Below are 22,150 nucleotides of genomic sequence, written 5' to 3'. Positions count from 1 at the left end.
TGAGTTTGAGGCCAGCCTGGTCTACAAAGCAAATTCCTGGACAGCCAGGGCTGCTACACATAGAAACCCTGCCTCAAGAAACCAAACAACAACAGCAAAGGAAGAAAGGGAAACTTTTTCATACTTGCTGTCACTGGTTTCTTACCATCCAGTTACTCTTAACCAATTCAGAACTTGTAGTGTGTTCAGACTATGTAGCTGTTGGCTGATAGAGCCAAGTTTTGTTAGAAACTAAGTGATTTCCTTCCCAACTTAGGCTGTTAACCATGCCTCCATTTTAGTGCTTCTTTGTTATGTATTGCTCTGTAATGTAGGAAACAGTAACATATAGGACAAACAAGCCTGTGGTAAACATGAAGGAAGTAGATTGTTTGGCTAAGTGAGGAATTTTATGAGAAGTGCGTTTGATTTAAAATGTCAAGGACAAGAAGAAGCTGCCATGAACAACAGAACTGGAGAGGGACTGTGGTGGGCATTCATAGTGGCAAACGCTTGACAAGACATTAACTGGATAGAGGGGCAGAGAGAGCTGTAAGGGAAAGGCCAGGAAAGCCGGTGAGGTGAACGTCTGATGGCCTCAGGGCCGTGACTTCTCCACTGATAAAACATTAAGCTTCTTGTTTTCCCTTTGGTTTTTCTCAAACGTTGAATCTAGCCATGAGATGTAGACTGCACCCTTACTCTTGTGTGCCGTTTCATTTGTACCTTTTCATTTCATAGGGTTGATAACCCACACAGCTTGTCAGCCACGGTCATGCTCACCATTTCCCGATATAGTTTGTGGGACAGACCGGAGGAAGGAGGGAACACAGCGGGAGTTGCTGTGAGGGAGACTGAACTTCTGATTGTTCTGAGACACGCTCCCAGACACTCTGACGTTTAAACATGTCTTAGGCACTTCCATTGTATCAACAGTAAGCTGCATGCTCCCAGTTTTACTGACTCGTCACCCAGTTGCTTTTTTTTCTCTTTACTGTAGTTCCTGTTCTTACAGGAAACTCTCCTTCCACCCTTCAGTTATAAACGGGACCTTTGAACTTAGTAATATTATAAGAGTTTGTAGAACAGCTCATTCTCCTATACTCTCCTATACTAGGAAATAAGTGTATCTTATTTCAAGTTACGGTTCTTTGCAAACTCATAATGCTTTCTGTAAACATTGTATATTTTAGGAAAAGTCTAGTCAAATTTACTGACTGAAACTTTCAAAGATTTTTTTAAATAAAACACTTAATCTATGATCACCTAGTTAAAATTCATGCTTGTCAAATATAGTCTTCAAAAAAGTGAAGTTATGGCTCATGCAAAAAAATGGATATGTGTTAAAGATTTTCTTCAACTCATTAATTAGTGAAGGAACCAGTAAGATGTTAAAATTAGTTCAAAAACATTCGAGAGGCTACTTACATAGACAGTTTTATAGGGTATGACCATAGGTAAAAACTTTAATTTACATGAGGCTCTCTTTGGGGCTGTCACTTCAAAAATTATTTCACTTTCTACTTGACAGAATTTTAGAAGTTAGCCCCTGCTCCTGACAAGGTATAAAATACCCAGTAATTGAAAATACCAAGAAATCACCTTCTTACCTTTGCTTATTCTGATATTTCAGGAAATTTTTCTGATACTATTATGTTCCCAGATGACAGCCACAGGCACTTGGGTCTTATAAGAGTTTTTTTTTTTATCTTGCTGTGTCACCTAGGAGTGGTCCTGTCCGCCTAGGGTTTTCTCTTACCTCCTTTTTAGCAAGACCAAGGATTCTCTGCAAGCCCCTTCTCTCAGTTAGTGCTAGTTCCTTCTTCACTTTTACTTTCGTAGGATGGGTCAGTGTGTGTGTGTGTGTGTGTGTGTGTGTGTGTGTGTGTGTGTCTGTGTCTGTCTGTCTGTCTGTCTGTCTGTCTGTCTGTCTGTCTGTCTGTGTCATTCTGTGCCTGTCCTTACATTGGTGTTTTCTATCCTGAAGCTGGGACATTGCTAAGGTGTGTGGTGGGACCTGGGGAGAGGAAGTTGGTGACATTCCATGGGTGGGTTTTTAAAGTGTATCTTGAAGGAAAGTTGTGGTAACAGCTCCTGGTTCTTTTTGTTTGTTTTTTGTTTATTTTTTTCAAGACAGAGTTTCTCTATATTGCTTTTGGAACCTGTCCTGGAAATTGCTCTGTAGACCAGGCTGGCCTTGAACTCACAGAGCTCTGCTTCCTCTGCCTCCTGAATGCTGGAATCAAAGGTGTGCGCCACCAACGTCCAGCCATGGTTCTTATTTTTTAAGTGGTTTCTATTGGAGTATTAATAGATAGCTTTAGAGGTGCTTGTCCTTAGTTCTACCACTTACATTTACTGGGTGTTAGATGTTTAAAGATATTTGAAGAATCTCCCCTACCCCCAGCATTGTTAGCAATTATGTTTTAAGTTATTCATTGACTAGAAATTTTCCATTTTATTATCCACCCTCCCCACTCTTTTTGGAGACTGGGTCCTATGTATTCTAGTCTAGATTAACTCTGTAGCCTAAACTTTTGCTCCTCCTGACTCACACCTCTCCAGTGCTGGGATTACAGGCATGCACATCCACACCTATTCATGTGGAACTGGGTGTCACACCCAGGCCTTTGTGCTGCATTCCCAGACTCACCCTGGTTTTTTGTTTTTGTTTTTGTTTTTTTGTTGAAGACAGGGTCTTGTTTTGTGCCCAGACTGACCTACACTGGTTGCAGATTTGTGGTTATCCTCCTTCCTCAGTTTCCCAAATGGTGGATTACAGGTGCATTGCCATTCCCAGCTATAGGGTCTCTTTAGACATGAATGACCATGGTGGTCCAGAAGAAAAAAAGTAATCAGTTAACTTGTGCATTTTGCTTATTTCTAATCTGGAAGTGTATTTGCCCAAGAAAATGCGTTGTGTTGGTCTCAATAGATTAACCTGATGGTGTTCAAATGGGTTGCTATGAGAAATGTAAATCTGGAATAAACAAAAACGCACGAGAAAGACTTGAGATAGAAGCCTGCGTCGTGCCAGTTGAGGACTTTCCCTTGTGAATACTGAAATGTCCTGTAAACCTCAAGAACTTTGAATTCCATCCCAAGCATAGTGGGGAGGTGCTGAAAGGTTTTAGTTAGGTTGGTTAAATTTGATTAGATCACATTTATTTATATTTAGCTGATGCTGTGTAAGTGATGTATCTTTCTTAGATAGCATACCTGGAGTCACTTGGCATGTGATTGTCTTTTATGATGGTAATTTTGATTACCCATTGAAAGTTTCCCCTTTTTTTGTTTTTTTTCCCCCACTCCCTCTTGTCATTAATACATAAATTATTAATCTGTGGGAGGGTCCCTTACGGCTGTGAATGTCTGCTTCTTTAAAATCCCCCCTTTGATTTATCATCATTTGGTTCTTAATATATTCATTTCCCATGATGGTTATGAAATGGTTTTCTACCTTTAGCATTTTTCTGCATTTACTAGATAAGACTTTTGAATGTTTGCGCTGCAGAATAAGGAAGGTGATCTGTATTACTCATTCTGTATACAGTCTAAATGTGGTGGCTAGTAAGTATTTATTAGTAGAATAAATATTCCTGACTATGGGATTATGAAATTCTCTTATATATTATTGTTTGCTGTGTGCTGTGCTGCCTGTGAGTTAGGGGCAGTTAAAAAAGAACAATTGGAGAGTCTCTAGCTTCAATAAACATAACTGATGCCATCGCTGGCAATTAGTGACATGTTCTTTACCGGAATTTTATGAAAAATTATGAAGTTAATAAAGGAGACACTGGAGACAAAGACATTGAGAAACTTTCATAGTTGAGGACATTCTGCTTTTTCCCAGCTGTGTTTGTGAGGGAAAGCAAGTCATTTGGGCAGATATGGCCTAGGAGGCCACAGGCAAGTTTTCATTCCTTTATCAAGCATCAGCGTGTTGCCTACAACTTGGTGTCCTTTTTGCGTGACTTGAAACCAATGAGAAATTATGCTTGTATGAAAAGATGGTCTTAAAGTTTTGTTGAAGTAGACAAAACTTGTGAATTCCTTTAAGGATTCTTGGTTTGGATGAGGACTGCAGCTCGTTTCTAGATAAGGTATGTCTCATTACATGAGTCAGTTTCCTGCCCAGGTATATGCTTATTATGTTTATCGTCCTTTGCAACCTCGTCGTTGTTAAAGCGATGCTGGGAAAAGACAGTTCTGCACCTGGCAGTCTGCAAAATCCAAGTCTGAGAAATAGGTGCTCCTGGAGCGTGGCGCAGAGGGGCGAATGAGAGGGGGTGGCACAAAGGCCCCCAGGATAGAGACGTTCAGATGAAGTGAGTGCTGGGAGAATCTGACCCAGAAGCAATGCAGAAATAAGCACAGCTATCTCATTGATGTAATTTCCATATTTTGTAGAAGCTCGGCTTTAACAAATTTGTTAGTAGCCTACCTTTTAATATCTCATCTCTTTGAATGTTTTCTATTTCCTCTGTTTTTTCAGTTAATTGACAAATTGCTTCTCTTGCTATTCTTTTACTTTTTGAATGCTTCTTCTGTAGGAATCAGACTCTATTTGACTTTCTGATTTAAAAAGAAAAGAAAAAGAAAAAGCAAACCTGGAACTGTGGAGTTTTCAGTTTTGCCTACTCCCAAGATGCTTCTGAAACCTTGTTGTCCAAGGATTGTTTGCAGGCTTCTTTGTAACTTTAGGTGCAGACTTAACCTCATTTGCCAGCTTTCCTTGAGTAAGCACCTGCTCCATGTGCGTAGTGGTGTCATGGAAGACTGGGTACTGGATCACATCATCTTGATAGTGACACTTCTTGGGTTTTACCCATGTGAGCTCCATTTCATCATCTGCAAAATATAATAAATACTGAGGGCTGCTGTGAAGACTGTAGCCTCATCTACTCTTGCAGCGCAAGGCAGACCAAGAATTTTATTGAGGAGAGAAATCTCTCCTGTTAAACTCCCTTTGTGTTGTCAAGCAAATGTGGCTGAGCAGACAACACGAAGATGAAGGTGGTGTGAGGACCACTGGTGCTTACTGTCTTGGTTTCCCCAGTTTAAGCCATGCCCCAAGGCATTTCCTCACTTTGCACTATTCTTTCCCCCCCACCCCTTCTTGTTTTTTCACAAGAATTTGAGCATCGTAGTGAGATCTGGAGCGCTCTTATTTTTAGGGGTGGAGGGAACTGGTCTGCACTTGGTGAGACTGTGTGACACAGAGCCCATCTGCTGGGGCCCCTATCTTTGAGTTTATTAGGAGCTAGTACAGGAGGGACCCAAACATAGAAAGTGTGTTTTGTTAAACACTGAGCAGATTATTATAAGCATTTTGCTGGTTTTCCTCTAGAACAAACAGTGGCATGGAAATGTCTCCAGATGCAAATAAGAGCAACTTGTAAAGTTTATTTATTTATTATTATTAGTTTTAAAGTTGGTATTACTCTAAATACTAAGTTAGCGGGCTGGAGAGATGACCCAGCAGTTAAGAGCATTTGCAGCTGTTGCAGAGGACCCAGGTTCTGTTGCCAGTGCTCACACAGTGATTCGCAGTTGTCTATAACTCCAGTTCCAGTGAATCTAATGCCTTATTCTGACCTTTGTGTGCATCAGGCATGCATGTGGTACGCACACATACTTATACATACATGCATGCACAAATACAGGCAAAGCAGTCAAACATATGAAATAAAAACAAGTAAACCCCAAGTTATATCAGGATATTTTCACTACTGAAAAGGCAGACGTGGCCCTTTATGTGGCACAGTCTTTCCTAGAAAGAGTCTGCAGTATTCTGACTTACTTCTCTGTCATCTTGTGAGTTCATAGGAAGGGATGTTGCCAATAGCCTTATAATCTAGTACTGCCATATTGCAGGAACACGTGAGCCCCCAAACAAAACCGGAGCTAACAAATGCAGCCAGTGGAAAAGGTGAAAATTGACTTTCAGGTGATGATAGAATGCTGAGATGTTGGAGATTTGGAAATTTTTCTCAGTGCTGTTATCCTGATTCTTGTCTTAGTATAAATTTATGTGGCTATATTGTAGCAAACTCTAGATTTGATAGTTTTTGTAGGCTCCTATACAAATGCACAAGAAAGGCACATAGTATTTGTATTGGGAGATATGTTTTTAACTTTTATATTTGTAGTATTGGGGATGGTTTTGTACTACATACAAAGTTATAATTAATAATTGATATAATGGTTTGAGTACTGTCAAATGAAAAAATCTTCAGCAGAATTTATGCATTTAAAGCTATCTCAAAATTAATTTTTTTGAGAACTTCACTCATGAGTCTACTGTATTATATCATTGCTGTCCCCCTCATTTCCTCTCTCCAGCTCTAGTACCCCTACATCACTCCAGAATTTAAAACCTCTTTTCCTATAATTACTTTTGTTACACACCCATATCCCCCACCACCCATAAAAACCCTACTGAATCCAGGAGTGCTGCCTAATGTGTAGACATGTGTAACATGAGTTTTCTGACCTGGCTGGTCCTGCTGCCCTGCTTGGCCCCAAATAAACATACAGGATGCTACATTAATTATGAAGCTGTTGGCCGGTGACTAGGGTTTCTTATTGGCTAGCTCTGTCTTAATTATTAAGCCGTAACTACTAATCCATGTATTTCCATGTGGTCTTGGCTTACTGAGGAATGCTGGACATGTAACTCCTTTGCCTGCTACATGATGACTGCTCAGCGTCTCTGCAAAGAAGAGAGCAATTTCCTATTTGTCTGTGCTTATATCGTGATTCTTCCCAGCTGCGTCACTTCCTGTCTGATCAGTCAGCCAGTCAGTGTTTTATTCTTTAACCAATAAGAGAAACATATCCACAGAAGAACATCCTCATCAGACATGTTTAGGGTTCACCACTGACAGTTGTGTAGCCATTCAGGGGACTCATCCTTGGTAGCCATTGACTTGCGTGTAGCCCTTTAGGAGTGGGGCTCTGTGAAACTTCCCTCCATGTTTGCATGCCAGGCTGTGTAGCTTTTGCACATCTTGTGCAGTTTGCCATATTGTTGTGAGTTCATGGGAGCAGCATTCCTGTCCTGTCCAGAAGAAACTGTCTTGCAGCAGGTGTTCTGGTCCTCTGGCTCTTATAATCCTTCTACCCCTCTTCCTCCATGCTCCCTGGGGCTCTGTGTAGGGTGTTGTTTAGATGTATCAGGTTGGGGTTGTAGGGTTGGACAGCCCATGGTCCTGTGTTGTCTGCATGTTGCCCTGTTGTAGTTCTCCTTAGTGGTCTCCAGCTGCTGCCAGAAGCAGCTCCTTTGATGAGGGTGTGAGCTGTACTGTGGAGAGAGCTAGTGCGGTTGGGCCACCATCATTTTCTGATTGAACATTCAGAGTTTGGAAACTTGAAATGATATCCATGCAATTCTAGAGTTGTTTCTTTACCCTGGAAATTTTTAGGAGAACATTGAGAAGAGAAGGTTTTTTTTGCAAGCCACTTAAAAAATAATGTGTTTGATAGGAATATGAGAACCCAGACTTCATAACAAAAATGAATTTCTGCTGCAGTTTATTCATGAAAAAATGGTTCAGTGTATACAGTTATATCTCTTGCCAAGGAACTGATTCTGAAAAATAGTTCCTTAGTTGCCTAAAACTCTTGCAGGATTTAGAGAGAAAAGATAGACTCATCAGGGTACATATTGAGTAAGTTATTCAGTAAGATTATGTGGGTGAAAGGAAAAGGCGAAACTTTGAAATTGAATTTATAAAGTAGATCAGCACTCCATAATTACTCGACTCTGTTCAACAGTTATGGTGTTAATTATTGATGCCTAGTTATGACTTACACTGTATATACGGAGACAGAGACACGGGGTGTGCAGAGTGTCCTAGTTTCATGTACACTCAGATACCAGCTTTCCATCTGGTGAGGTGTTTTATAAGCACTTTAAACCCAGCATGTCCAAAACAGAATTCCTCTCCTTCCTTTTTAAATTCTGTCTGTGCATGGTCACATCATATCACTTGGCGTTAGGGAACAAGGACCCCTTCTTGAATCTTCAGGCTCCCTTCAGGCTCCACTGCTCTGATAGGATCCTTTAAATCTGTTCTTTAATGTCCATCTATATTCCTAGTTTCTTCTCAAAGATCACTGTTTGCTTTTACCCTAATGTGATGGCAGTTTCTAGCAAAACTCGGGGGAAAAGATACACATAAATCAACAGTATAGTATAGAGTTTAAGATACACATAAATCAACAGTATAGTATAGACTTTAAGATACACATAAATCAACAGTATAGTATAGACTTTAAGATACACATAAATCAACAGTATAGTATAGACTTTAAGATACACATAAATCAACAGTATAGTATAGACTTTAAGAAAGATACACATAAATTAACAGTATAGTATAGACTTTAAGAAACGGGCTCAGGAGCCATGTCTGGTAAGTGCTGCAAGGTAGGAATGTTAGGGAACTTTTCAACATTGATAGAAAATACAAACACAACAGAGATAGTAGGTAAAAAATATTTCCACTGCTACTTAAAAAGTCGATCATCATTGACATAGGCAGTGGAAATTTGGGTACAGTTGTAGGTGTGGTTAAGAGAAAAGAAATCAGGATAACTGCTTTGTGTGTTTACCATGAAAGTTTGGATGAGATGCATGGTGTCCTTTTAATTGAATCTTAGGTTTCAACTGACCACCCTAATTAAGAAGACTTTAGAAAATTGAATCTGTACTTAAAATTCTATGTCTGTATAACACACACAGCACCACCACCTATAATCACCCCTCCTATACCCCTAAAACCTTGATAAGCAGTATATGAGGGCTCTATCAGAGAAACCATCAGTAGGAGGTATATACTTCTATACCCATGTCTATTTATTTATGAAGGCATTTAGTTCAAGTAATTGGTGTAGGCAGCTAGTCAGTATGGGATGTGGGCCTGGGCAGGTTGGTAGGAAGGGCAGGCTTAGAGCAGTTGGTCAGGTGTTGAACATGCAGTTGCTGAAAAAAACCACATTTGCTCTTTGGATCTTTTGACTGAATAAACCAGTGCAATGTTTACAGAAGTCCACAAAATGCTTTCATAGCTATAGCTGGATTCATGTTCCTTGAATAGCAGGCCTGGGTAAGGTGTCCCATGAAACACTGATACAGGTGTTTCTAGCAAGAGTTACTAGAACTGGCAATAATCTTTACACAGGTTGAACACCCCTAATTTTGAAGTCTGAAATGTTTCAAGACTGAGACACACAATTTATGAGTGCTAAGCCAGTGAAGCCTTTATAGATACTCAAAAAATAAAAAATGCCAAATCAGAAACACCAGTTTGGAGAATTTCTGATAAGAAGTACTCAGTCTGGCCGGAGTGTCTCTGTAGGAAATATGACTCTGATGTTTAGCCTTGACTGAAGATAAGAATGTCATAGGAAATCTTGACATCAAGATTACTGGAAAAAAAAAATCTGTAAATAGGACCCAAGCATCAAAGACAGGAGTCCTGGTCTCAATCACTATTTTCTTAAGGAACATAGAAGATGTAAGCTGGCTTTATGTTTGTCTTTTTAGAAACTGGAGAAATAACCTGTTGTCACATCACTAAGCTAATGAAAGGGCCAAGGCAGGCTGTGCTGATTTTATACACGGTGACACCTTTATAAACAGACATTTGCACCAGTAGGAATAAATTTAATAAAAGACTAACAGTATTTTTCAGGAGAAAATCATGAAATTTTGCTTAATTGTCTGACTTCCAGTTGTTAGATGTTAAAATTTACTTTTTATTCTTTTAAACTGTTATTTCAATGCTAATGAAGTTTAAAGGTCTTTTGTTTTATAAATGTAGCTCAGACTATCCATGACCCCTTCAATCCCCATAGACAACCATGGTTCTAATTTTTAATAATGCGGGTTAATTTTGCCTGTTCTTGAATTGGTAGCCTATACCCTTGTGTCTGTCTCTTTTTTAATCTCGTCTCTTGTTTATCTCAGGTTTCTTGAGATTTATCTATATTGAGTGTTATCAGCATTATCCATGGTAATGTTAGTGATAGGATATCAGCTTTTACTGCTAAGTCAGTTTTGGCTAATATGATGATGTACATATTGGTTTTTGACATGCTTGCTTCATTTCCTCACCAATGAATTCATAGAAATGTAACACAGGCTGGACAGAGGTGGTGTGTACCTTTACTCCCAGCACTTAGGAGGCAGACACAGGTGAATCTCTGAGTTCGAGGCCAACCTAGTCAACAAAAAGAGTTCCAGGACAGCCAGGGCTATAGAGTAACCCTGTCTGGAAAAACAACAACACAACAACAAAACAGAAAAAAACAAAAGGAAAAAAGAAGTGGAACAGAGGTTGAGTATATGGTTAACATATCACACAGTCTGTATTTTCCGAGGCGTTTCACACTCCCGCCAGCAACAGATGAACGTTCTTCCATTCTCTCCATCTTTTAACATTGTCAGTGTTTTAAATCTAGTCATTCTGGTAGTTGTGAATTATCATAGATGGCATTTGCCTTTGCTTTTTTAATTAGCATATATTAGTTGTCCTTAATACTGTTTCATTTTGACATTTCCAAACACGTATCTAAACGTATTTTGATCATATCACACTCATATCCCTCATTACATGGTTTGTCCCCTTCCTATCCCTCTCGCTGATCTGACTCCTCTTCCTCATCAGGTCCTCTTCTGTGCTGTTTTGTTGTTTAGTTAGTTTGTTTTGTTTGACTGGTGAGTTTTGAGACGGTGCAGAAAGGAGCAGAGGCAAAGGGTTTTTTTTTAGGTCGCTTGCTTGTATGAGGTTTTCTGCTCTCAAAAATTGCCTGATTTTTAAAATCATAACTTTACTTTTTAGTAATTTAATAATATTCACAAGAAGCCATAAGTTGGTACAGTTTCGTCGTACCTTCCCCTCAGTTTTCCCAATGATAGCTGTGTAACCACAGTCCATGCCATCTCAGGTGACACTCCCATGAAAAGACCCAAGCTTGGTACTGGAGAAGATGCCAGCATCTTACTCTAATACATAAAGCCTTGTCATACATGACACACATAAACATACAGTGTCACTGTGCTGTCAGTATCACATAGGGGTTCAGTCAGAGAGAAAGCTTCCGTTAGGGAACAAAATAACAGAAAAGACTGGACCGTGCTACTGTGATTCATTGTGGAAAAGCCAGGGATTGGTATGTCACCATGCTATTGACTCAGTCACACTACCTATTTTGGCTCCTTTTTCTGTCTTTAGTTGTGTGACATTTTTCCATATGTAAGGTTAAAGTAAGCATGAACACATTCAGCAGCAGAGCGAACGTTTATCTAATTATTCTTTTTCAATAAAAACTCAGGAGTCAGATATCGGGGTAAGAACCTGAATGATCCGAGAAGTGGTAGAGAAGGAGTGACCTCCTCTCTGTCTCATTCCTCAATCCAAAACCTCTCCAAGCTTCGCCCTGCTACTTCCTGCCTTTCTGTCCTCAGTCCTCCAAAACCTCTATGGTGAATTTTGGCTGGCTAGTAGCTAAGCCCACCCTCTGATTCAAAGCAAACTTTATTGGCAGTCTTGGGAGCAACAGAATGAGATCAAAATAGCACACAACAGCAAGTGTTCTGCTGCTTTGTCTTTGTGTTAGTACAGCTGTGGCATGTGCAGCCTTTGCGTTGTTGTATGTCAGAGGTCACTTTGCTGTGTTGCTGCATAATACCCTGTGGTCTAAAGAGCTGCTGTGTGTCCACTCACTTGTTGGGTAGCTTCATGTTATGATTATAAAGGTAGCTATACTGAGGTTTGCGTGCAGATATTTACAAAAACCTGAGCTTGCACTTTCTGGAGTAAATCCCCAAGCCCTTGCTTAGTTGTATGGTAAGTGCACACTTAGCTTTTTGAAGAAGTGTATCCTCATGTTTCAGAGGGTACCACAGGAAGTTCCTACCAGCAGCATAGAAGGCAATGTATTTGCTCTGTATCTTTGTCAGCTCCTTGCCATTTAAATTGTGTCCAGTTTAATAGGTTTTTATTGCTATCTCCTGTCCCGTTAGTTTGTCTTTCTCTAAACTAACACATCGAGCATCTTCATATGCTTATTTTCCTTCATGTATCTTCTTTGGTGTAATGTCTGTTCAAGTCGTTTGCCCATTTGTACTTGGATTTGTTTTTTAATAATTAAAATTATTATCACAGTGTATGTATGTGCGCATGCATGCATGTGTGTGTGAGTGTGAATGACAGGGAGGCAGAAGACAATTTTGTGTGGTCACTTCTCTGTTTTCACTTTTCCTTGGGGTCCAGGGATGGAACTCGGGGTGCCAGACTTGTGCAGTAAGCACTGTAGCCCACTGACACATCTTGCCAGCCCTTGGATTGTTTCTTTCTTAATGCTGAGCTTAAAGAATTGTCACATATTTCCAGTATAAGTCCCTTGTTAGTTGTGATCTGCAAAAATTGTTTCTGTGTATAGCTTGCCTTTTATTGCGCCCTCCACCTCCATTTACCTATCCATTGATTGCTGACAGTGCTGGGGATAGAACCCACACTCTTGCACATACTGGACAAGTGTTCTCTTAGCCACACTCCAGTCCACGACTCCATTTGACTTTCTTACTGGTCACTGTGACTGGTCCACAGGTCAGAAGAACTGCTGGCAGCTCTGTGAACAGACAACCTTTCTGCTCACACTGGCCGAGATCGTAGGGATCCCAGACCCCAGATGCGCCCGTGGCTCTAAGGCTCACACCATGGGTGTCTTTACATTCCTTATGGGTACTTTCACAGAGCAGAATTTTGGAAGTTTGATGAAATCTTATGCATTAATTTTTTTCTTTTCCTTAATTGGCTTATAGGTTTGATATTATATATAAGAACATTCTGTGATTGCTTCTATAAGTTTTTATCTTTAGTTCTTTATTTTGAATTTTAGATTCACATGAAGTTACCACAAAATACCACATAGACAGTCATCCCTTGTAAAAGGTTTTTTTTTTTGGTAGAGGTGACTTATAATTATAAGATGATATTAAAACCACAAATTGACATTGGTATAGTATTGCTAACTAGTGTGAGGACCTCTTTACTTTCCTCCAGTTTGAAGCACTGGGAACCTAACCCAGGATCTTGTTAGAGACTCTCTCTATGAGCCACCTCCCTAGGCAGTTCTGTATTTATAGCTCATGTTCTAGTTTTTATAAGGAAAGTGTTCAGTGTTCTCTGAAGTGTGATCCTAGATAGGATTTCTCTCTCTCTCTCTCTCTCTCTCTCTCTCTCTCTCTCTCTCTCTCTCTCTCTCTCTCTCTCTCTCTCTCCTTCCTTCTTTCCTTTATTTGGTGTTTAAATACTTTTCATTGAATTGAATATTGTGTTGTTGGGATATTTGTGTGGTTTTCTTTTTATATATTGCTGGGTTTAATTTGCTGGTATTTTCTAGGGATATTACAACTTTGTTAATGAGGCATTTTCTGTGTGTGTGTGTGTATGTGTGTGTGTGTGTGTTGTAAATACTGCCTTTGCTTTGGGTGTTAGCACAGTGCTGTTCTGAAATGTGTTAGGAAGGACTGTAAAATTGATGTTATTTGTTCTTTACATATCGGGCTGAATTTGTTAAAGGAAGCTCCCATGACCAGTTCTGTTGACCTTAACTTATAAACTTCCAATTTTTTTTCTCATTGTCTTCTGTCATCCTCTTCACTGCTTTTTGCTCTTCGTTATTTTCTTAGTTTCCAGCCCCGAACCTTAACCCACTTTTCCCTTTTTCTAATTTTATAAATGGAACTAAAGGTTATTGGTTTGAGATTTCATTTTTTACTACGAGCTTTACTGCAGTAGTTTTCCCTCATACATACTGACTTAGTTTTATCTCAGAATTTGATGTGCAGTTATTACTTTCATTCATAAAAGTGAGTTTATTTAATGTTGTTGAATGCTGTTTTGTTTTCAACTTTGTTTTTTATTTATAATGCTTTGTAAGTTTAAGTGTTACTATAGATTACAATATGCATGCATAATTTATTAACATCTACAGTCATTCACATTTTATTATTCAAGTGGAATATAGATATATGTGGATTTTTTTCCTGAAAATGTTTGTGTTAACGTATGTGTGTGCATGTGTGTTGGTGTATGTGTGTGCATGTGTATTGGTGTATGTGTGTGCATGTGTGTTGGTGTATGTGTGTGCATGTGTGTTGGCATATGTGTGTGCATGTGTGTTGGCGTATGTGTGCATGTGTGTTAGTGTGCGTGTGCATGTGTGTGCAGGAGCACAGAAGCTGCAAGCTCAATTGTCATCCTCGGGAATGCTTTTCATGTCCTTTGATACTAGATCTGTCTCACCAGCCTGGAATTCACAGATTAGTTTATGCTGATGGGTGAGTCCTTACCCTATCATTACTGGGATTACAAGTAGTCATCGCAGCAGATTCTGAAGCTTTTAGGGCTAGGCTCTTGTGCGTGTGCAGTAAACACTTTACTAAATAAGGCTTTCCCTCACATCCCTCTGCTCCCCACTTTTTTGAGAATGTATCATTTGTAGCCCTGGGTGCCTTAGAATCTTCCAAATGATGGGATTGCAAGAATTTGCCACGATTTGCAGCTGGAATGTAGATGTCTTTTTAAAAAATTCATCATCATCATCATTTTGTATGGGTATGGGTATTGTTCTTTTGTTTAAATTATAGGCGCATGTGCGTGCGAACCAAGAGATACATTAATCATGGAGTTTATTAAAGGGGAGAGTGAGAGGGGGAGAAGAGAGAGAGACAAAGGGAGAGTGGGGGCGAAGGTCCAGAGGACGAGAACAGAACAACAGAAGAGAGGGAGGGCAAGAGAGCGTAAGTGGGCGGGGTCTGTCTTTTAAAGGGGCCCTTTGCACCAGCTTGCAGACTAGTACTTGTGGAACCCTGGGCTGACCAGGGTACTGCCTGAGTGCATTCTGCCAGATGACGGGGCGGCCAGCATAATGCCTGAACCCTTACAATGGGTATTTAGCCTGCATGTATGTCTTGTGTGCCACATGTATGCCTGGTGCCTGCAAAGGCCAGAAGAGGGCATCAGATCTCCTGAAATTGGACTTACAGAAGGTTTTAAGCTGCCATGTGGGTGCTGGGAATAGAACCCCAGTCCTCTGGAAGAGCAGCCAGTGCTCTTCATCACTGAGCATCTCTCTAGGCCAAATGTAGATATCTTCTTAACCACCACCAAAGCTGCTTCTATGATCTGTTCGTATTTAGGAATACCTCCTCGTGAATGGAGAATGCTGTTAGTTTTTCTGTTTAAAAGCATTGTTAAAATTCAAGAAATATACTATACTTAGTCTTTCTGTTGCTTTCTCCATTGCTGCTATTCTAAATTTCCTTTGAGAGTTTCTTTCCATTCTGAACAACCTTTGAAATTATATAACTTCTCTTGACTCATCCCCTGGGTCTCTCTTCATGTTCATCTGCATTTGAATTTTGCATATTATTTTATGTCTGTCAGTCTTGCTGATTCTTTTACTAAATCTAGTAGCTTCTTGTAGAGATTGTTTCTGATTTTCTGTGGAAATATTTATCTGTGATAGTTGTAATTGCACTTCTTTCTTTTCAATTTGAAGTTTTAAGGCTTTTATTTTTTACTTTTTGTGGTTTATTATACTGACTAGAAAGTTGAGGATGACGCTTAGGTCAGAATGGTGAGAATAGTTTTCTCTATCTTGATTCCTTTCTCAGGTGAAGTTTTAACATCAGGTGTGCTGGTTAAGTGTTGTTTTCCCCTTTAGAATTAGATTATTATCTTGTTATCAGTTTCTCTCTGTTCTTAATTTATCGAGCTCTTTCATTCTATATGAACACTGAATTTTTGTCACAATGTCTATTGTGACAGGTGTTTTCCCCTATGTGTTTTTCACTTACTGATTTTGTATGTTTAATGAACCTTGCAATACTGCTTAGTCATAAAGTTCTACTGTTTTTGTTTGTTTTTAACATATTGTTATATTCAATTTGCTTATTGTTAAGAATTTTGCATCTATATTCATCAAAGAGGTGGAAAAGTAATGTGTATGTTTTTTGTTATGACTTTGGTTTTAATATTAGGATACTACTGACTGGGATTAATTTTCTGGAGGAAGGATTTGTATAGAACTTACTGATTTTTAAAAAGTTCTATCAGCAGGGGAAGTATTAAGGATGAGAATTTTCTTTTAACTATAAATTCAGTTTCTTCAGTAAATATAAGATTATACTGGATATCTGTTCTGAGTGAGATTTGATTTTGAGTTTCAAGAAATTTGTCTATTTTATTTTAATTGTTCCAAATTTGTGAGTGACCTTCACTTATTGTTTAAAAATTTATATTTTTCCTGTTTGAAATTTGTGAACACCCCATTAGTATTACTAGGGTTTATTAATTTTAATTATCTTAGCCAGTTTTTGTTTAATTGATTTTTATTTCTATTTTGTTTTGCTTTTAATGTTGTTTCATTCCCTTTGCTTGTTTTGTGTTCTACTTGCCAGTTTTTTGACTTTTCAAGGTAAATGCTTACATTGATTTAAAACCTATTTCTACATAGGCTCTTAGTGATATACTTTTCCTTGCAAGAACGGTTTTAGCTATAGTATTGAACTTTTGATATATTCTCATTCCCATTAATTTTTAAATATTTTATAATTTCCCTTTTGATATCATTTTAGACCCAGTGTATTACCTAAAAATATGTTACTTTTCAAACAGAGACATCCAATGTTCTATCACTGATGTTTTACTTAATTACATTGTTGTCCAGAGGACAAGCTTTGTGTGTTTTGAGTTCTTTTAGTGATTTACTTCAAGTTACCATTCAGATGTCCTATTGTTAAGTGGGTGGTCTATAAATGACATATCAAATCACTTGATAATGTTAGACTATTTTACAGTTTTAAAATGTAAAATTAAAGGTGTGTTAGCTTGGGCCTGGTGATGCAGTTCAGTGGTTAAGAGCACTTGCTGTTCTTCCAGAGGACCTGGGCTTGGTTCTCATTATCTTTAGTGTTGCTCACAACCATCTGTAACTCCATTCTGACATCCTCTCTGACCCCAGGTGCACCAAGCTTGCATGTGATGCACATGCATGTACATACGTCAAGCAAACACACACACATAAAACAAATGCATCTTTAAAAAGATTAAGTGTATTCATCTCTATGAAATATGCCTTATTTTTTTAACCATTTAGTATGTTTTTAATCAGTATATTGTTTCTTTTGTGATTTTATTTTACAAAGGTTATATTATCTTCCATCTTTCATGCTCCTTTGTAATGTGGTCTTGATGCAAATTATGGAGCTCAACTTCTCTCCCACCTAAATAGGGGTATCCCTAGTAATTTGGAATCATATAGTTGATGCTGTGTGGTTTGGGGAACAAAACCAGAGAAAGGTCACATGGGCTCACCTGGCTGTCTCAAATTGCTTCACCTCTAGACATTCCTTCTCACATTTCTGTCTCCCACCCCACCTGCCGAACTTTTAAGAACTCACACCAAACAGAGAGGCCTGTAGGTGATCTGCTAGCTAAGCAGACCCTGCCCATGGCCATTCCAGCCCAGATGTCAGATGCAGAGGTGAAGAACGAATAGATTGTAAACAAATCCTCTAGTCACAGCTTTTGCTGCTGTTGAAGTCAGCACCAGTCACTGAGTCCCAGTCATAGAAGCCTCCCACCTGCAGGATCCTTGACCACAGCATGGTTCCCAGTCATGCAGTGTACCAAGGAGAGTAAACACTTCAGCTCCTGCATTGCTGAAAGTCTTTAGCCTCACTCCTGGCTGCAACTTTGACTCTTTTGTTCCTAGGTATAAGGAAACCATCTCTCAGAGACTTCAAGTAATTTCTCTGCTATTCCACATTCTGGTAGACATTCTGCCCATGCCATTCCCTTGTGTGGGCAACGTGTCCTTACCCAAGTGCGTTTATGTAGTCCATGCCCCACCCCTGTCTGAGGACTCATGTCTGTTGTTTGTTTCTCTGTTTTTAATGTATCTTTTCAACATCCTCTCTCTTAGGCTTCTAACTCTCCTAGAGTCGATTACTCTTATTACTCTTTTATAAATCATGGTTGGCCAGTCTGTGTCACTGTGTTCTTCAGACTAAGGTGATTCTTGGATGCTTTATTCTTGGTGTTGCCTGCCTGGTGTGTGTGTGTGTGTGTGTGTGTGTGTGTGTGTGTGTGTGTGTGTGTTCGTGTTCTTTGTGTATGGCTATATCTTCTCTATAAATCTGTGTTTAGTTCATAGCTGTCCATACTCAAAAGCTATTGACATGATCCCAGAAAGTGTTTAGAGGCTCCAAATCTTGAGAATTCCTGGGAAACTTCCTGGGATTTGGGAGTTAAATACCTGTCTTTCACTCTGTGGTCTAGTGGCATCAGAGGGTTGTTAGTGAATGTGGTTTCTGCTTTGGTCCTTAGGTAGCTTCTGCATGGAGTAACACCCACTTTGGCTTCAGTTTTCCTGGGTACTTAAGGAAATCTGGCCATCTTCTTTAACTAGATCTCACCTGCCTGTTGTCTTTTGGATTCCTTGTGGTTTTATAAAGAAACGACTCCTTTGCTTTCCAGGGCTCTCAGAATTTGGGAAACATGTGGGTTGTGGTTGCAGTTGCTTGATTTGCAATTTCAGCCCATGGTGCGTGGTGTGTTTAAAGGGCACAGAAATCTCACATAATTTTATAGGCTTCTGCAGTTTTGGTTTTTCTGTGCCTGTTATTTATTTCTTAGGCCTCTTCTGTCAAAGGTAGGGTACAGTTCTCATGTATCCTTTAATTTTGTGTCTTTTATTCTATCTGCACATCTCAGTATCTGAAAGTAAAATATTTGCAAATTACGTTAATTAAAAAAAATGAGATTCTAACTTTTAAATTTGTGCCAGTCTGAGTAGAATACATTCTCAGAGAAATGTAGTAAAATTTGCAGTTTTTTAAGAAAGATGTTGCTTGTAATCTATCCATTTTCTTTTACATAAAAAGTATTTAGAATGATTTATAGTAATTAAAGTAATCAAAATTTAATCTGGTGATAAAAGAGCCATTTAAAACATATTTGCTTAGGCAAATAAACTAGAATGTTAATATCATTTTTTTCCTATCTGGTTATTGACTCGAGACACCATACAATCTCTTTCAGAGCACCATCTTAGACATGTGGAAAAAGATGTTCTGATCCCAAAAATAATGAGAGAAAAGGCCAGAGAGAGGTGTTCTGAACAAGTTGAAGGTAAGATTCATATATTCATATAAAGATCAAAATCATTTGTAATAATACAATGTGAATTTAATCCTTTGCCTCAAAGTCAAGTAGTCAGTGAATTAATATGTATGAGTTGCTTCTCACACATCCGCTGAAATAGAGATAGTAGCATTCCAGCTCAGTGTTCAGTTCATTTATAATTTAAAGACATTCCTCCAATTTAGGAGCAAGTCCTCCTTCCCAGGGTGTAGTTTACAGAGAAAACCTTGATGTGAGCATTCTGGGGAGGAGAGGAGGGGAGGGGAGGTAGCCTGCTCTGATGTCACACTCACATGCTCACACTGCGATGGTTTTCCTTAGTGTGGAATCTTTCTTGAACTTGCTCTGTGTTGCTGTGTGTGTGCTCTGCTGTGTCCTGTGTTTTGGAGTGGGAGTTACTATGTAAATCATGTAGGAGACCCACACATGGGTGTCTTTGAAAATGTTTTCACAGTGCTGTTACTGTGTACGGTAATTTTAGAAACATTGTTGATTGACACATAGCATCCTGGTAAAACACAAAAAGTGATGACTAAAGACTGGGGTCACCATAGTTCTGTAGTTGCTGGACTGCTGGAAAAGTAGGCAGCAACTACTGTAGATGTCTTTAAAAATAATAGACCTCTTAGAATGGCCATTAAAGAAAAAGGCAGTGGTATTTTGCCAGTGTGGTTGGGAAGACAGCTCAGTGGTTAAGAGCACTGGCTGCTTTTGCAGAGGACTCAGGGTGTCCCAGCAGCACCCACATGGCAGCTCACAGTCATCTGTAACTCCAGTTCCGTCTGATACCTTCTTTTGCCTCCTTGGTACCAGAAATGTACACCATTACATATAGGCAAAACAGTGATAACACATACAGTAAAAACAGTCAGAGTCGTATTATCTATTAATTGTGCTGACATAGGCTGTTTCCCACTCCCCATCCCCACTCCCTTTACCCATAGTCACCTTTGCCCTAACGCGACAGTGATGTCTGGTGAGAGAATTGCGCCACAGATCATTCCAAGTCATTTTCTGGGGAATCCGTCTATGTCAACTCTAGTTTTATGACTGTCAATAAAGGTAACGTACTAGGGACCTTTTTCTTCTTTTCCCCCTTCAACCCTTGAGTTGACATCTGGAATACAGTGGAGGCAATAAAACATGAATAGTTCCTATGGTAGTATTGTGTTGCTTGTATTGTATGAGTTGTATGAATATCATATTTAAGATCCTCTTTAAATTAGTAATTTAAAATCATTCTGTGATACTACTCTTGTTTTAAAAGTCATCCTGTCATATTACTCTTGCTTTCATTGGAAATTAGTTGTTTAATCAGAGAACCTTCCTTCAGCTCCCCTACCCCAGGTGTCAGGAGAAATTAGCCCATTGGCACCTGCAGGGTTCAAGGCACATCTGGCATTGGCAGGTGTCACACTAATAATCTCACGAGGCGGTTTTCCACTTGCCTCATGGGACTTTTCAAAACACACCCTTATTCAGGCAGGGCAGGGGAAATTTTGAAAGTGGAATAACGTTGTCAGGGTAGAACTTTCCACTTCTAGGGAAATGTGTTACTAGAATCACCAGTCCAGAGTGGTAAACACTAGTGCATCTTTTCTGTTTTGTAATCCATTATCATGATACCTGGAGTGCAAGAAAGCTAGCTGACTCAGTTACTGGTTAACTTGTGAGATTCGGATGTAAGATGCACAGTAGTTGTGTGACTCTGGTTTGGTTTCTGAGGTGAAAGAGCAGGACATGAAATATTTGTGCTTTACAATGATTATGTTATAACGACAGAAAGTAAATAGCATAGTTCCGAGTTTTGTCAGAAATTGGTTTTAAAAACTTACAGTGTTTTGACTAGTAGAAGCATCTTAGTTGGTGGCTGGTGAGATGGCCTAGTGGCGAAGGCATTTGCCACCAAGCCTGAAGACCTAATTCTACTCCAGGTCCCACAAGTTGTCCTCTGACCCCCGTAAAATGCACCTTGACATGGACCCACACTCCATACAAAACATGCACAATAAATAAGTAAATAAATATAAAAAAACATGTATTAAAACCTCTTAGAATTTGGGATTCATTTAGATTATTTGAATGATTTTTACCACTAGAAAGTATGCTGCAATTTATTTCTGAATATTGGAATATTAAGTCTTTTTTACAACACTGTTCCTAAATAGTGCTTAGAGTGTGAAATTGTTTTATGGACACATAATGCTCCTTAGTCTGCATTTGTCCCGTGACGGGAGCGCGCACTAGTGTGGGGCCTGTGGTTGGGGCTGTGCTGAAGCACAGCAGGGAGTCCAGTTCCGAGCCAGAGCATGGCCATCTATGCACTGTCTGTACTCGGCTTTAGTAAATGCTTATGGGATTTCACTTAGGAGCAGGGCGGATGCTAATTGTATGGTTTCTGAATAAAGATACAGGAATTTTAATAAGCAATCTGACTTTCTGCTAAATGTCTGAACATGCTATGTAGGAAAGCTTTTCTGTTTCCTTTTTTTTCCCCATGTCCTTTCAACCCAGCTGGGTGTAAGAACTGGGTCAGGTCGTCAGCAGCTTAGGTTTGTGAAGGAGACAGATAGAAGCCTTTCTAGGGATGGAGGGAGATGAAATCACTTTCAGTGAAAGACGGGTGCCTTGTTAGAGCCACCAGCAGCAGGTATTGACAGCTACACTTCCTATTAACAGGGAGCATTTAACTAAGAGTTTGGCTGTTGGATCTTTGGACTTGATCTAATTTGCTAGCATTAATTAGTTTCTTTTGAGCACAGACACTTGGTACTCACAGCTATAGATTTGGAGGGCTAATTAGGATAGAAAATTGAACAGAATGGGGTGAGGCATTAACCTTCCACCATTACCAGCTGGGACACTGATAAAGACCACAGAGTCCAAATGGTCGCTATTGATGTGAAGAGTACGCTAATGAATATCAGTGTCAGCCCAGTTACTGC

General features: G+C 39.4%; 1 protein-coding gene across 3 annotated transcripts in view; it reads left to right on the top strand.

Annotated features, from left to right (window-relative positions):
• The window catches only part of Cmc1 (C-X9-C motif containing 1), a 62,381-nt gene that overhangs the window by 1,756 nt on the left and 38,475 nt on the right, over window positions 1-22,150 (top strand). For 2 of the 3 annotated variants that reach the window (XM_005082357.4, XM_021234253.2), the window contains exon 2: window positions 19,104-19,193. The exons of the other annotated variant lie outside the window; for it this stretch is intronic. In XM_005082357.4, the coding sequence (XP_005082414.1) occupies window positions 19,104-19,193 (90 nt within the window). The remainder of the gene's footprint in view (window positions 1-19,103; window positions 19,194-22,150) is intronic. 3 annotated transcript variants of the gene reach the window in all.

This window comes from Mesocricetus auratus, unplaced genomic scaffold, assembly GCF_017639785.1.
Source record: "Mesocricetus auratus isolate SY011 unplaced genomic scaffold, BCM_Maur_2.0 Super-Scaffold_100691, whole genome shotgun sequence".
In the NCBI taxonomy this organism is placed as follows: Eukaryota; Metazoa; Chordata; class Mammalia; order Rodentia; family Cricetidae; genus Mesocricetus; species Mesocricetus auratus.
The sequence above is the reverse complement of the archived record's forward strand: the minus strand, read 5'-3'. Positions and strand labels throughout refer to the sequence as shown.